At 38.7% G+C, this 17,712-nt stretch overlaps 1 protein-coding gene across 1 annotated transcript; it reads left to right on the top strand.

Moving 5' to 3' along the window:
- Positions 1-2,886: 2,886 nt before the first annotated feature.
- Positions 2,887-15,866, top strand: LOC105390680 (trypsin CFT-1). Its single transcript, XM_048630992.1, has 8 exons — positions 2,887-3,475; positions 5,908-6,041; positions 11,167-11,277; positions 12,482-12,564; positions 14,135-14,435; positions 14,596-14,740; positions 14,973-15,124; positions 15,414-15,866. Exons 1-8 carry the CDS (start codon positions 3,427-3,429, stop codon positions 15,561-15,563), a joined length of 1,125 nt encoding a protein of 374 aa, XP_048486949.1. The 5' UTR covers positions 2,887-3,426; the 3' UTR covers positions 15,564-15,866.
- The last annotated feature ends 1,846 nt before the right edge of the window (positions 15,867-17,712 follow it).

Below are 17,712 nucleotides of genomic sequence, written 5' to 3'. Positions count from 1 at the left end.
CTTATAATAATAACACCCTAAAAAATGAACAAGACACCTGCAATGCCTTTAATGAATTCTTTGCCAGTATGTTTAGATTGCCAGCTGACTCATATCCTGACACTACTTTGGTAGATCCTCCCTATAACTCAGTTACGAGTGAAATAGTCGTCACCCGCGACGAAATACTGCGTCTGCTACGTAGTCTCGACAAAACAAAGGGCCCTGGTAGTGATGGCATTCCACCAGTTCTAGTGGTTAACTGTGCTGACACGCTAGCCGAGCCATTGACAATTATTTTGAACAGATCGTTTCGTGAAGGGGTGGTACCAACAGCATGGAAACTAGCCGATATCGTACCGATTCATAAAAAAGGTTCCAAAATACCGGTAGAGCATTATAGACCCATATCTGTACTAAATGTTTTCAGTAAAGTGATGGAAAAAGTGGTCCATAAACGTGTATACAACAACATTTCGTTGAACATTCCATGCGAACAACATGGTTTTGTCAAGTCTAAATCGACCACTACAAATTTAGCAGTATTTACAAATTCGGTTCTAAGGGATATGGACAAGGGAGGACAAGTGGACGTCATTTATACCGACTTTGAAAAGGCGTTTGATCGAGTCGATCATACGATCTTACTAAATAAAATTGAGACATTGGGAATCTGCGGCAATCTACTGCGCTGGACCGAATCATACATAAAGAACCGCAACCAAGCTGTTAGAATAGGCAATTGTAGATCAGGTGTAATTCATGTGCCATCAGGCGTCCCACAAGGGTCTATTTTGGGACCACTTCTTTATGTAGCATATTTATATGATATCGGACACTGTTTTAAAAATTCGAAATTTCTTCTATACGCCGATGATAAAAAGGTTTACAAGAAAGTTGCATCAATTGAAGACTGCGAACTACTTCAGGAGGACCTGAATCGTCTTTCAGTATATTATTATAAGAACAGAATTAACGTGAATGCCGATAAATGCACCTACATTAGTTTTACTAGGAAAACGACACCTGTTTCATATTCTTACTCCCTAAATAATGTTCCACTGAAAAGAGTGTATGTGATGCGAGATCTGGGTGTGTTATTGGACCCCAAACTAACTTTCCACGACCACATTGAAAGCATAGTCAATAAGGCATTTAAAAGTCTTGGTTTCATATTGAGAGTCAGTAAGCCATTTAAGGACATTAACTGTGTTTATGTTTTATACTTTGCCTACGTTAGAAGTGTCCTAGAATATTGTTGCTCTGTCTGGAACCCACAATACACCATTTATATGGATATGATTGAGCGCATTCAAAAAAGATTTATAAACCATATCAATTATAGATCTGGACTGCAGGATGATTATGAGTCTTCTTGTTCTCGCCTAAAATTTATGACCTTAAAGGATCGTCGTATAGTTTTGGACATGAAACTACTATATAATGTATGTCATGGCATTGTGGACTGCCCTGAACTCGTAAACATAATGTTATCCCTGAATACACCATCCACCCGCACACGTCATACTCGCAAAGCCCTTTTCCACATACCCTTAGTGCATACAAACTACGCAAGTAACTCCATAAGTTGCCGACTACCTAAAACTTATAATAAACAGTTCTCAGACTTTGACATTTTTCATTTAACGCAAATGAGCTTTGTAAATAGAATAAGGGAATGGTTTTTCGCCAAGGACAGTTATTGATTTACAATTTAAAAATTTGGAATTAGCCTCCAAATTTAGATTTTTGGTAACTTTACGTCTTAGTATTTATTTTTTTAAATGACATGCTGGTAACTTTTGTGTTTAATATACATGAGTCAACTTTAAATGAATTTTTGTTTATGTTTTGTTGCTTGTAAATTTTAATTGCTTGTCCTCTTTTGTAATTTTTTGTGTGACTGTATTGTAATGTTACCTAAATTTTGCATGTATTTTTTATACTTTATTTTCTGTCTGATGTAATTGTGATTCGTTTGTATAATGTAAGTCCGTAATTGGCCTATGTATGGCTTATATACCTAATACCTAAGCTATTATTTTGTCTTGTGCTGTGGATTTTGTGAAATAAATAAATAAAATAAATAAAAGTAATTTTATTTTTTAGGACCTATCTCCTATTTAGCTAGAGTCTTTGGCCCTTACCATCAAAACAGAAACACATGGTAAACGCTATCAGTTGGCATCAAACGCCCTATAAATGATTATTTTTTAATTAATAACACATTAAACATGTTTTTTTAATAATCATACAGTAGAACTTTAAAACCCTTTAAACTGACGTTTCTACTTAATTAGTTATAATCAAAATCATAAGTAAGTAATGTCACATAATTTTGAAGTGATCTGATAACTTACATCAGAACTCCCAACAAATAACTTGATTAAGGATATTGAATATCATCATCATTTTTAATTTTTTTGAACAAAATTTTACAAGTATTTCTTCGTCGTATTGAGACGTATTGACCCTACCCGTAAAACTGTGTACTACGGCTCGGCTCACGTCCCTGTTTGGTGTCGGTATTATGAATATTTAATATTTTCATTGCTCGCGTTGACAGCTCCAAACGGAGCTCACATAATATGTCGGTGGGTCTGGTAAAGAAGCAGTACCTTATAAAATGATCTTAAATACGCCATGTAAGGGTATGTCTCGACGGTGGTGGGTCGTCCCCCGACGATCCTGTTGGCGGGGGGCTCAGGGGGCTCCCTGACAGTCACCAAGTCCTCACAGCTCCCTGAAAACATAATTATATCACCTACCTATACGTAGTCCATAATTTTTATGATAAATTTCTGATCGTATATAATTTATGGATTGTATAAGGTTAAAATTGTCATTCTTAAGACAGGTAAGGTAATACATACAAAATTAATTTCACTCTGTTACTCGGGGTAGACTGTACCCTATAGAGACCAAAGAAATAGCTATTCTTCTACTTTTTAAATAGAGTTTGAATAAGTATATACCTATAATATGTATACATAGAAATAAAAATTGATAAGGTTACATTTTTTATCTTTAAAAACTGAAGAGGCTAAGTATAAAGTACCACATAGATCAAGATATCTACCCAGTTTTACTATACCATACTTAGCTACCCTAAGTAATAAAGCTTACCATAGTAAAATACCACAGTCATAATTAGTAACTTCATACTGAAACCCATCACTTTCCTGTTTATTTCCAGTCTAAAAGTAAGTAAAAATTGCGATGGCCAAGCCATGGCCATCACAATTTTATTGATCATAGTTTTTAAAGTGCAGGCGGTTTCAATAGTGGTAAAATATACCACTATTGCAACTCCTTGTACTTTTATATCCGTCCTCATTGCATCACTGTAGACAAGTTAAAAAGCTACAATAAATAAAATTGTGATGGCCATGGCTTGGCCATCGCAATTTTTACTTACTTTTGAGACTGAAAATAAACAGGAAAGTGATGGTTTTCAGTATGAAGTTACTAATTATGACTGTGCTATTTTACCATGGTAAGCTTTATTATATACGATAGTTAAGTATAGTGAAGCGTCCGTAGTCGAGCGGGCTTCAGTGATCGTAACTGATCACTGAGGTTAAGCAACAACTGACACGGTCAGCCATTGGATGGGTGACCGATTTCAAGTGGTTCTTTTCTGGACGCTTCCGTGCTTCGGACGGCACGTTAAGCCGTGGGTCCCGGTTGCTGCTTCGGCAGCACGGCTGTGCCATTTCAAAACACGGTAACAGCCAGGAGACAAAATTTTCAGGAGAGCCAAAAAACGCCCTGGGAAAACTATGATACATATCTCAACGAATGTAAGCTTAAAAGAAGCGGCAGAACCTAGGCTTTACATACAATACTATTTCATTTAAATATGACTAATATTGTTGCTGTAATGCACAAAAGAAAACACTAACTAGGTTTTAAATGGTTTTCTCACCCTAAAACCGCCCTCACTGACCATTTTATAACCTAGTAAGAGCCATTATTGTGTAATTTAAGACAAGTTAAGTATATTGAAATTGCAATCATAACGTAATAATTTATATGTTTTTTATTTTTTTTTATTTTTTGGATCCTTCACATAATATAAATCAAATTTTGCAGCACTTTTACACGACCGCACTATAAGTAATAGCTGAAATACCGGCATATTTTTAAGTTTGTTTTTTTTATCTAAATGATCTAAATCGCCATATTAAGAAGGCATGTCTGATACGAACATTATTTATGGCTGCCTTAAATTAGACAATATTTCCTAAATTTTGAGCTAAAATTAGTTTCCTATGTTTGAGTTTTTTTTTGTTTATGCAAAATAGGGCTAGTATAAAGGTTCTGACGAGAAAGATTTCTATGGCTTTTATAAAGAAGACAAAATTTCCTTATGTTCTACTTTTACTTCAACTGTCTAGTTCTCATTGGTTCAAAGATACAGGTTCTGAAATATGTGATATTTTTTTCGAAAAAAGTGTTAGTAAAAATGTATGTCATTTGTGACTTACTAAAATTAACGGGCAAAAATTGACCTTTTCTGACCATTTCAAAACCTAGTATTAGCCATTGACCATTTTAAAACACAGTAAGTCATTTTCACTTACTATGTTTTAAAATGGTTGGTGGCTCTTACTATGTTTTAAAATTGTTTTCGTGGCATTTTTGATATCGCAGGGTGGAGTTACTAGGTTTTTAGAATTTTTATTTTCGTTTCTGAGCGGTTTTTTGATATCCTGACAATGCAGTTTTGTGCGCAACCGCCTAAAATAATGTATAAATCAAAGACCCGATTTTTTTTAAAGTTGGCGCTTACTGTGTTTTGAAATGGCACAGCCGCAGCAGTCGTTAAGCCTAGTCAGAGGCCTTCGGGCGGCTTGAAAACATCTGACAGTCGGGTTGCCCACTTACCCGACAACTCTCTTAGCACAAGCTTGCTTGTGTTGGGGCCCACCAACCCGCACTTGGCCAGCGTGGTGGACTAGGCCTAAACCCTTCCTTCATTGGAAGGAGGCCCGTGCCCCAGCAGTGGGGACGTGATGGGTCGTGATGAAGTATGGTAAAGTAAAATTGGGTAGATGTCTATACATATGTGTGTATGTGGTACTTTATACTTATCTGCTTCAGTTTTCAAAGGTAAAAGAATGCAACCTAACCAATTTTTATGTATTCATTATAGAAGGTATTTACTTAATCAAAGTCTATTTAAAAAGTAGAAGAATTGCTATATATTTGCTACCTATAGGGTACAGTCAAACCCCAGTAAAAGAGTGTTTTTTTTTTTCCTTCAACATTAAAGGTAAGTATGTATACTTAAACCTGTTTGGGACTCAAATGTGCTCACAAGGCGGATAAAAATCTCCCTCTTCGACTCCATCGTGAAGTCCGTATTGCTCTTTGGTTGCGAAACGTGGAGAGTGACGAAAGGGCTGACGAACAAACTGCAAGTGTTCTTCAATAAGTCCCTAAGATCGATCCTGCGCGTTTTCTGGCCGAAGACAATACGTAACGAAGATCTGTGGAAGCTGTGCCGACAATCTCCCATCGGCAAGGAAATTGCGAAGCGAAAGTGGAGATGGATTGGGCACACTGTACGAAGAGGAGCTACGAATGCCGCAAACGTAGCTTTTGACTGGAGGCCACCAAATGGCAAGCGCTCCCGTGGACGCCCTGTCCAGACATGGCGCCGAAGCGTCGAAAACGAGCTGCGAGCCGCTGGACTAAGCTGGAGCGAGGCCAAAAGTACAGCCGAAGATAGGCGGAAGTGGCGGACGTTAGTGGAGACCCTCTGCACCTCTGGGGTGCCATAGGAACAACAACAAACAACAACAACATGTATACTTACCCTGCCCTAAGAATGTAAATTTTAACCCTATGCGATCAGGAAGTTCTCATAAAAATTATGGACTACGTAAACGGTACGGTAGGTATATAATATTATGTTTTCAGGGAGCTGTGAGGACACGGTGACTGTGAGGGAGCCCCCCGCACCCCCGGCGCCCCCCACCAACAGGATCGTCGGGGGACGACCCACCACCATCGATACATACCCTTACATGGCGTATTTAGTCTCACATTATACGGTAATGCTGCTTTACCAGACTCACCGACATAGTATGCAAGCTTCGTTTGGAGCTGTCAACGCGAGCAATGAAAAATTTAAATTTTCATAATACCGACACCAAACAGGGACGTGAGCCGAGCCGTACAGTTGTAGGGTCAGTGCGGTCTCAGTATGTCCGACAAATACCTACTTCTAAAATTTTGTTCAAAAAAATTAAAATGATGAAGGTATTCAATATCCATAATGCAAGTAGGGCAAAACACCCAGTAACTGACCACCTTAAGGGAGTTGTTCCAGTAATTTATCTGTAGCGGGCTCAATTCTTATCGCTTATTAAATCCGATTTTTGTTTTAGAAACTAGAATAACAGAGCTACATTCCTGAGTAAATAGCAAACATGTAGAAGTTACTCATTTTTTTATATATTTTTGCAAACAAAAAGTAGTGATTTTCCCAGTAACTGACCTCTAAAATCTAGTAACTGACCACACTCGATGCCAGTAACTGACCACCAATTTAAAATGGTTTAAAAATGGAATCATGATTAAATCTTATTATTATTTATTTATTTGATTACTTCGTGTAATAGTACCGATCCTCTGGTCTCTTTTAATGTGTGACACATAACTTTTGCTCAAGGTTTCTTAACTGAAAAGTGCATTAAATTAATTAATCAGATTAATGCATAATTTAAATGATATCTTATCCTAATAATCAACCATTTATTTATTAAAAACACAAGTTTATGCATTTTTGTTAAATACTAAAAACAAAGGAATAAACACACATGCACATAGTGAACACGCATTTTAAATTTACAGCTTTCAGGGAGATTAAGTGGCCCCAATGTAGTACCTTCAGATAAGTCACAGAAAGGGCGATTTTGTTTGTCCGGAACAAGCCAGGATCAGTGGGACAGGCCCATGAAGCATTCATGGTGCCAGAAACGAGCATTCTCTTAAATATAAAGTAGCGAATCCAAGCGCTAAAGCCGGTCTTTTCCATATTCGGTAACAACTAATGAGGAGGAGGAATCGTGGCGGATTGTATTGTCGGCCTGGGAAAACATAAATTCCCGCCGGAAAAGTAGGCCATTTCCCCGCCGGTCCTTTCAAGGATGTAGGACCAGAGACAGATGGTTTTCATTATTGCTGAAACCCCACCCAAAGACTTTCAGTGCGGCTAAAAGAGTCATTGAGGCTAGCCATTGTAATTATGACCGAATCAGAAATTGGGGGTTAGTTTTTCAGGATACAAAGATGGATGCCTTGACGAACGGGATTTCAATGACTTTGTTGAGGATTCAACTGGAATATTTATGATTCTGTTGAAACGTGCTTTCGTAGGTAAGTATTTGGCCAAAGACTGGAGTAGTCATTTCTGCAAGGGGGACAGGGAATCTTTGCCTCGTTGAAGAGGCGTCACTGAAGCAGAACATCGCTGTACTTTCTGCATTTTCCGCAGCTGGACTAATGTGTCTGCCAATGATAGTATAGCGTTGCCAGTGGATTCTGGATAGTTATGGTATCGGTTCCAAATGGCTGGGCTGTTGGTCGTGGTAACCACTTATAGAAGAATGCCCAATTTCTTGTGTGCCAATTTTACCGTTCTGTTTGAAATCCGCTGGCCGTTCATAATGCCATTGAAGGGCGTGTTGGTGCACCGGCTGAGGGTGCTAGTATTGTAGTGATGCTTTCTTTTTCCTATTTTGCTGAAGTGGCTTTGCCTGTCTTTGGAAAAATGTGGAGGCGCGTTTCGTCGGTAACGTATATTCAGGTTGGGTCATTAATAGCGTCATTGAGGTCTTGTTCGCCAAGTGCTTTTGTGCTCGGGGAACCAATTTCATCTGGTTCACAAGCGCTGGCATTGGTTAGGTACGCCTTCAGCTGTTCTGAAGATAGCATTTGAGTATATTTTCATAGAGTGAGATGGTGAAAGCCATTTGTCTCCTGGTCTTGTATTCTTGAAGGGACTGCTCCAAGGATTATCTTTAAGGAAAAATGGTGACATCTGTCTTTATCCTGGAGAATCCACATTGTCCTAGGCTGATAGTATGCTCCACTAGCGTTTTTATCTTCCTCATCAGCTAATACCGAATCTGGAACAAACTTGGACTTTGTGTTTGAATTCCCTATATTTTAAAAGGTGCTTGCATGTCACCCTGATTTATTTTGGAATGTCTTGTTGATCCTAGTTTATCTCAGACAAGTGGAATTGCCTTTTCTATACTTTTTTTGCTATCTTGGCGCTTCTTCATCTCGCTGAAAGCTGTAAAAATATATCATATATAATAATACCAGTAACTGACCACCAATTTACCCAATAACTGACCACCTATGTCAGTAAATGGAAGGAGTGAAGATAGAATGCTCATATTTTGACACAAGAAAATGGCACATATGAGCTTTAATATTACGTTCTTATTTTGCCTAAATTCAGCTTCAACCAAAAATCCCAATAACCGACATAGGTGGTCAGTTATTGGAAAATCGCTGTTTTGTCGTCCAGTAACTGTCCACCCCATTAAAACAATTAAACGGGAAATAACAAGCTGAATCTTATCAAAAACGTAATCTTTATAATTAAATCTATATGGTATCATTTTTTCTTTCAATGATTTCAATTTATTTCATGGTAAATATTACGATCAAAAAATTCACTTCCCTTAACAAATACGTTAGTCACAACTGAAATTTACTCGGTTCGCGCGCCAACTAAACTTTTTCGATCGCTCACTATCCATCTGTTGACAGCTGGCAAAATCTTTTGTATCAGTAATGCTCTCAATGAACCACAAAATAGACTGGATGTTTACTAGATGGCCCTGCTTGGCTATATTTCTTATTTATTGGAGTTGAAGAGGAAGGTGGTCAGTTACTGGCACATGGTCAGTTACTGGGTGTTTCGCCCTAATTTGTTGGGAGTTCTAATGTTAAGTTATCAGATCATTTCAAAATTATGTGACATTACTTCCCTATGGTACCTATAACATGATAGAATAGAATGCAAATTTATTTATTTCTTTATTTATTTCAATAACTTAGTCTACCCTTACAGCTAAGCCAATTCGATAGACAAGTTTACAATAAAAATATAACACTAAAAACAGAAATTAAGTACTTAATATAAATAGGTATTTAAACTAGGTAAGATATCCTACAACTTGCTAATAATACTGTGAACTGCCTCTCAGTACATGTAAACACGTCTATTTGGTCAGCGAGCTCGTTGAGACGGTGCAGTGCGCGCGTCAGCCCGCAGCTGGAAAGGGCCCCCTTTCCAGTAATCTTGTTCGGCCACACGGTACAGTCAGTAAACGCGGCTGACGGCGCCTATATACGAACTCATTTGGTACGGACAATTCTATAGTTTTTAAAACATCCATGTTTGTGATTTTGCCGGTTAGTACTTTCCACAAATACGTTACCAAAGTAAGTTCCCTCCTAACCCTGAGCTCATAATATCCGACCATGCCCAGTATAAACAAAGTGGGATACATGAGTGGGTAGAAAGGATACTTGGTGGTTTACAGGTATAACTTGTTGTACAAAAACCTTAAAAAATTATTTTGTATTCGTTCTAGCATTCCTACATATTTAGCTTCATGCGGAGCCCAAATAATTGCATTATGCTCCATTGCGCTCCTCACCAATGAGTTATATAAAATGCGTATCGCACTTACGAAAGTAAACCCTTGGCCTCTCCTGAGTACAAATCCTAGGTTCCGAAACGCCCTTCTGCAAACTTCTACGATATGGTCTCCAAATGTGAGTTGTGAATTAAACTTTACTCCTAGGTCTTTAATTTCACTCACCCGTACCATTGGAGTGCTAATTACGCTGTATGTGTACTGGACAGGTTCCTGAGCCCTAGTAAATGAGAGCACTTTACACTTAGAAGCGTTAAATTCAAGGGAATTATCTTTTGCCCACTGCACTACCCGATCGATGTCATCCTGTAGCCGCTCAGCATCTTCTGGCGTATGAACCGTGGCTGCCAACTTCAGGACATCCGCAAATAGCAAGCATTTAGCGTGTTTCACTACTTTGGGTAGATCATTAATTAATATTAAAAATTCTAGCAGCCCAAGGCTACTACCCTGGCTTACTCCCGTTAGGGTGCTATACGGGTCTGATTGCCAATCCTTATACTCCACATACTGCTGCCTACCTCGCATGTAACTGGCAAAGAACTTTAAAAGTTGTGTCGTGCAGCCTACCGTAGCCAGCTGCCTTAGCATAGCAGAGTATCGTTATCCACCAGATCAAAGGCTTTCCGGAAATCGAAATACGCTGCATCAACTTGAGCTCCGGCATCAATAGCCGACACAACATATGTCATGTAGCTGAGTAGGTTGCTGGTGGTACTACGGCCAGCCCTGAAACCATGCTGCGCATCATCCAGTTGAACCCTTACTTGTTCGCTGACACTCTTTTGTATAGCCGATTCAAGCACTTTCCCAGGAGCAGAGAGGACAGCAACCGGTCTGTATCCATCCGCTTGGTTGCTGGTTCCTCCCTTCGGTACTGGAATCACCCGTGTGATTTTCCACCTATCCGGGAATGTGGAATTTCCTAAGCATAAATTAAATATATGCCGAAGTGGCTGTGCTAAAACCTGCCTTGCAAATGTATTTATCCCAGATATTTACTCGCGTATAAATATTATTCCGGTATAGTTTCTCGTGAACGTGATGTTTGGACGAATCCTACGAATTTTACGTGTAATAAAAAACTATTCTATTCAATTCCACCCTTAAAATCAATTAAAAAATTTATGTACCTACCTAAACAGCGCACTTGATGTTGTTAGTTCCCTCGAATATTCCGAGGAATGTTTTTTGATAGGTTGGCAGTTATCATGCGAAAGATACAACAACCCGAAATCATTGATCAAAAATCTTTTGAAAGAATTATTATGCCCCCTCGATTATGCTCCACAACTGCCGCAGCTTTAAGAAAATTATCCGACAACATTTCTAAAAATCTTAGAATAATAAGATCACTGGATATTTCATCCGATAACTGGGATATGTTGGTAATCTTTTTTCTAAACCAGAAACTAGATAAACATTGCAAGGTAAATGGATCAAAATAGCCAACCGGACCTCTAGAATTGACTCTGGTGAATTGCCTACATTACAGAATTTCCGGAAATTTCTGAGGGACCAAGCAGACCATCTGGAGTCGCTTGACCCTGGCCAGCCTAATGGACCCAGTGACGCCCATATGAACTCCGCGAGGAAGGCTTCAAGGGTAAAACCTAAACCTTATACCAGCAATAATCAGTGTCCAAGTTGTAAAGACGGGCATTATATTGAACAATGCCCAAGATTTCTAGCCCTAAACGAGGCCTCACGCCTTCGGGTCGTGAGAAAATTAGGACTATGGCTATGCCTGAATACGATACACTACCGACCTGCAGAGCTACCACTTGCAAAATATGTAAAGGTAAGCATACTATCTATGTTAAATAGATATTTAGATGTGTAGGTATAATGTAGTAAGTACCTACCATGTTTTTTTTTAATAAATAGGTAAGTATATTTACCCCCTTATTCATAAAAAAGTTACTGAACGGATTAACTATTGAACTGTTCTGTCCCTCTCTGACAGAGAACAATTTGTTCTTTGACAGAGAGTGACAAAACAGTTCAATAGCTAATCTGTCCAGTAACTTTTTTATGAATAAGGGGGTTAGATTTTAGTTAACTAGATTAAGTATATTTTTTTACCTTCACCTGATAATGTGCGGTGTTGGTACGGTAGCTGGATTTCTGCTTAGAACATGTTATGCTGAGTTGAGTCAGTTGTACACAGTTTTACGGGTAGGGTCAATGTGTCTCAGTCTGTCCCAGTAAAACTCTGGTTCTTATTAAATTAACTTGATGTAGGTACCCAATATCCATAATGCAAGTTTTTGGTTCTGATGTAACTTATCACATTCCTTCTAATATGTGACATTAAGTAGCGATTTTTATTATAATTATTAGAGTTCAGTTCTTAGCGTCTTTAAAACTATAAAAAAAACCTTTCTTAAGTAAGTAGGTAACTACTGTGTGTAAATCAAAATTTGACACAGTTATTATACGGCGTTTGTCAGTGTAGCATGTGTCTATGTTTTCATGGTAAGGGCCCAAAACTTCTAAAATGAAGTTACCTCTCATTTTCAATTTGTGGCGCTAGTTATACAGGGTGTTGCAAAAAGAGGAAGTATACTAATCCGTAACATACATGTGCAGCATTTTTTATCTAAGCCCGAAAATGAAAGCAGAATACAAAAAAATCCGCAAAAAAAAACCATAGTAAAAAATCACGTGACCAACAAAATTTTCTTAGTTTACAACATGCTTCACACGTTTCACGGTTTCGGCTTAGTAGGTATCATGTAGGTATACCCTTTTTGCAACACTCTGTCCTCATCCTAACCTACATACTTAACTAATCGCTGTTTTTGCAGATCAGACAGAAATGGTTCAAGAACTGTGGGGGCGTGATACTCACTCAGCACCACGTGCTCACCGCTGCGCACTGCTTATTCCAGTAATAAAAACAAAATGTTGTAGTTTCGATTTAGGGGTCGGCCATTCTCGAAATTATCATGAACGCCTTACTATATTTCCCTTTCATTGATTCACAAGCTATCCCCAAAAAGCTTCGCTTCGCCTTAAAAAGTTTTCCCGTAGGACTTCCGATATTAAAAGTAGCCTATGTGTTAATCCAGGCTGTCAGCTAACCCCATAACTACCGAATTTCATTACAACCGGTTCAGCCGTTTTGACGTGAAGAAGTAACAAACATACACCCACTTACTCACAATCTTTCGCCTTTGTAATATTAGTACGATTTACTCTATAGTGGAGACTTGTACGCAATTCTCCACAATAGAGTATTTTATTTTGTAACATCATTTAAAGAGGGAAGTACGGTGGCCTACCTATAAAAGAAAAAAGTTTTTTTTCTACTTCTTAATATTATCAAATCTCCATGATTTTTAGAATGATAATGACACAAGCCCGTAAAATGGCAATAGGCCCGCCCCCTATTACATTGGGACTAACATAACACTCTGGCGAAAAGTGGATGCAGCAATGCACCTCTGCCTACCCCGCAAGGGAGTACATTAGTACAAGGCGTGAGTGTGTGTGTGTTTAATGACACAATAATTACTATATATACCTATTTGCTATATAGATTCAAACTTATAGGCACCTCAAACCTCAAGTAACGTAATTTTTGTGATCAAAACTGTGTCTAATCAATCCGTTTTTGAACATAAACCGTAGGTACATAAAAAAACGAAACCTACATACCTATAATTATGCAGAAGCGATCGACATCAAAATCAAAGAGATTTGTTGATACGTCCTTGGTGAAAACTGTTTTCTAATCGCACCCGTGCCCGAGTGGATGAGGGAATGAGTGCACAATAGGCATGCCCGTTCTACCGATTTTTTGAATCGATTCAATGGAATGCGATCTTCAGGCAGATAGGGTATACAGAGAAGATCGTATGAAAAAATCGTATCACCGTAAAATGAAAGTACCCAGCTCTTAGGTATTGGTTCGTTCACCATTTTGTTCCCGAATAAGTTGATTGGTCAGGTTAAGTCAGATACAACACACTCGATTGTGCTGCCAAAGTTTCATTTAGTTTTCATCCCTATCCAGTATCTAGTGTTTTTATAAAGTTTTTTTTTATTTTAAATGCAACCATGAATACGCGATACGATTCAGCTAGAGAATCGATTCACAGAGTTACGATCCGTTATGATCCAAAACATCGATTGAAGCCATAAAATCGGGCATCTCTAGTGCACAAGCGATAGCAAATGTTTTCCTATATAATTCCTATTTAGCTAGGATTGCCAAAGTATACTTCCCTCTTAACATGCCCATGACTGCGTCTCAAGCGCCGCCATCATTCATGTCGTCCTCGTTGACGGGTCGTCAGCAACAGGGATGGTGCATATTATAATATTAAATATCAAATTAGTCGATCCAATAGGGAAGCCGATGGGTATACTGTTGTATGGACCCTTCGCCACTGCAGTATCAAGTCATGCTGTGAATGATCTAGGTACTTTACACCATACCTATAAAATCATTCCAGAAAAATCAAAGACACTACAGCTGTTACTGGCACTACCATCTTGAGGGCATCTAAAGTTGTCATTCGCGTCGGATCCACCTACAGTGAGCGCGGAGGCTCAAAGCATGCGACGTCCAAGACTGTGGTCCACGAGGACTACAAATATTTGAAGAGTTACGACAACGACGTGGCAGTGTTGGTGCTGTCGACCAGTGTGAGCAACTACAAGAGCAGCTCGGTGCAGCCAGCCGCCATCCCCCCGGGGGGGTATGTGGTCCCGGACAACGCGTCTGTGGTAGCTGTCGGGTGGGGACAGACTGATGTGAGTATCTAGCACTTCACCTTCCAGATTTTATCGGCATCTATAGGTAAATAATGACCTAATATCTTATTTAATAATAAACGGATATATTAATTCCCATGTCTGGCATGATAACCCAATTTCTGTCGGCTTCCTTTACCACTACTGTAACAACCCGTAGATGAACTGCATCGAATCAACTCCCCTCGGCCTGCGGCACGTGGGGCTGCGCACGGTGGACCGAGACACCTGCGCCGCGCGGTGGAGGCAGGAGGTCCCAGAACTCCCAGACTCCATGCTCTGCGCGGGGCTGCTTGGTGTTGGAGGTAAGCTCGTATATCCGACTCGTCGACGGGCTGGACCGACTTATGCAGACGATTGACGAGTTATATATCAAGTGCGTTTGAGGTTTGAAAAACCGACCCCGCAACGAAGCCACAACAAATCGAGTTATTTGAGAGATTTGCTTAAGTTTGTGTTCACAAAAGTGGGGTAGGTATTTCCCAGACTCGTGAAGTCGTCATATCTTGGCTAACAATAAGAGTTTGTCCCCTACAGGAGTCGGCATCTGTATAGGTGACTCCGGTGGTCCCCTGGTGTACAACGGGGTGGTGGTGGGGGTGACCTCGTTTCTTAAGACATGCGACGATTCCTTCTACCCTCAAGTATTCATGCGCGTCTCTAGCTACACTGACTGGATCATCACCACTGTGAGTAGTATAACGAAATATAGAAAGATACACTGTATTGCCACCAAAACTTGAAACACGACAACGCCCCCATATAAATAGTTTTATCCCTTAATACTTCTTTATGAACCAAAATACTTCTTTATGTAGAATAAAATATCTACAATTTTTTTTAAAGTTTTTTCGCGAAAGTTTTTTTAACTATGGATCGATATTTTTCATTTTTCCATCGTAAGCAAATTTCATAAAACTACGTAGGTAAGTAGGAAAATGATACGCTTGATTTACATTATAATTTGAAACTTTTCAGATTAGTCAAAACCAGGTTGTGGTTGTGCACAAGAACAGTCACAACACCGCTGTGGCAGCTGGCGTCACCAGGTTGATGCTACTAGCTTTCGCAACGTCAATTTGGATAATGTTTTCCAAAATCTCATTTTTTTTTTTAGTAAGTACCTAACCGATCATAGTTTTAGTGTCTAAATTTAATCAGTTTCATTAACATATTTTGTATTAATGTAGGTATTTTGAGAAAGTGGCTTTTTAGGTCCTTACATAAGTTTTGCATTTCCGTTTATAATGGTTTTTGTCTTATTATACAAATAGGATGTTGCCGGAGTGGTATATGTAGATTATGTAGTTACCTGAAAAGGGGTGACTCAGACTCATTCCGTGCAACTTTTGTTAGATAGTTTAACTTGATGATGTTGATGACTTCGAAATATTGTCTTTTATTGAAATTAAATGTATTTTTAACAACTTATAAAGGATTTTTTATATCTTTCTTTGGGCCGTCTTTGGTATATTAATATGTATGTAGGTACGTATCGAAATTATATATTAAAAAGACTTTGAGTATGTGAAACGTTTTGCATATTTGTTGTGCCCTAGAGTTTACTTGCAAAACTAAGGGTAGGGGTAGGGGACCATTAACAGAGCTACGTTTACCTTAAATAAAATTTACACGGGGATGTTGTAAAAAAAACATAGTTAAGTACCTAACTACTTAATTTCATTTATTAACATTATGATAGAATTTATTTAAGCAGATACATAATAATATTAAATAAACTAATAATAGAAAACTTATATTTAACTAGATGTATATGTCGCAGGCATCTGGTTTAATCTCCTGTTTTATTGAACCGCTAGCCCGTTCATTGGATGACGTTACTCAGTTGAATGACTAAAGAACAACTCGTCAAGTGGTTGACTGTAACGTCCAACGTCTTGACTGAACGTTATTCAGCGAAGTCGTTAAATGGGATATAGTATAGCAACTTTGTAATGTCTGGTTAGGATGAACATCACCAGACAAGAATCAACAAAAAGACTATGTTAAAAAGCTCTCATCTCACAAATTAACTAAACAATAACAATTAACGTATCTTGATATTGTTGTTCATAACTATCCATTTTCAGCACATTTTTTCTTTGAAACTATCCGCCGACGGTGTAATAATAGGTAAATTCATGTTGTCACACAATTTTAACATAAATAACGCACTTTAAAGCTAATTTATTTGCAAAAAAATAACAATACAAGTGCTTTTTGTGTCAGCTGTTCGCTGTTAGACGCCATATTCGTTTTATTCACCAGTTTTCACCACCTGACTGATTTTAAGTCCGCTAACTAGTTGGACGTTTTGTGACGCTTGTACATTCAACGTTCGGCCTAGTCATACAACTGAATAGCGTCATCCAATGAACGGGCTAGCGGTTCAATCAAACAGGAGATTAAACCAGATGCCTGCGTTATATATATTAACAAATGTTGGTGGCGCTCTTCTGTTGCACCCCACCCAAAGGTACCCATAATGCTGGCTGCGTTTCCTCTTTGTATCGCCAGGGATAACCTTTGGGTGAGGTACGCCAAGCAGCGTCGGTCTTGGCCGCGTTCTATCGACTTGCGAGCGATTTGTTTAATGAACCGCTTCGCTTCCTCTCCCCACACTCCCGTGGTTTCAAATGCTACTGGAATGAAAATGTATGTGGGCTTTAGATTACTGTATTTGGTGTGTTTGTGGCGGGCTGCATTGTCGGCTGCCGAGCCGGCCTGACGGATGGTGCCATTAATGTGTATTAGGGTGCCTCGTTGGTGTATGGAGGTTTTTTTTTTTCAAGATATCAAAAACATTGGGGTCTCAAAAGTTGCGTATTTGTGCGTAGTTTAAAAGTACATTTTCAGTTTTTTAATTTATAGGTACTTATAGCCCTCTACCAGGCCAAGTATTTTGAATATTTTTCGAAATATCGTACTTCTTAAATATGTTATAATTATTTTATTTAGTACTTTATTGATTATTATTTCTCTAGAATTAGGGATATGAAAGACAAATAAACCAACAATTATATCAAAAACTATATTAAACACATTCGAAACATATAAATCTAAGCCTTGTATTGACGCTTAAAATTAAAAGAAGGCATTTTACTCCGAGACATTAATTTGGTCCGAATCAATCCATCTCTGGCCTTTGGTCCAACGACTGCCATCGATGCCTCAGTCACTAACTTCACACATCTTTCCACAGCCTGGGTGTGACATGGGAATGCTGGAATCGTTATATCATTGTTTCCTTTTCCACCATTTCCTTCAAAACTTCGTC

The sequence above is a fragment of the Plutella xylostella genome, chromosome 27 (assembly GCF_932276165.1).
Source record: "Plutella xylostella chromosome 27, ilPluXylo3.1, whole genome shotgun sequence".
NCBI lineage: Eukaryota > Metazoa > Arthropoda > Insecta > Lepidoptera > Plutellidae > Plutella > Plutella xylostella.
The sequence above is the reverse complement of the archived record's forward strand: the minus strand, read 5'-3'. Positions and strand labels throughout refer to the sequence as shown.

What these genes read in the sequence shown, in the direction of transcription:
- LOC105390680 (XM_048630992.1), top strand. Translation starts at nt 3,427, where the DNA reads ATGGTTTTCAGTATGAAGTTACTAATTATGACTGTGCTATTTTACCAT. An exon ending in ATTTAGTCTCACATTATACG is followed by an intron (nt 6,042 to 11,166) that starts GTAATGCTGCTT and finishes CCTACATTACAG; the next exon opens with AATTTCCGGAAATTTCTGAG. An exon ending in CCGCGAGGAAGGCTTCAAGG is followed by an intron (nt 11,278 to 12,481) that starts GTAAAACCTAAA and finishes CTGTTTTTGCAG; the next exon opens with ATCAGACAGAAATGGTTCAA.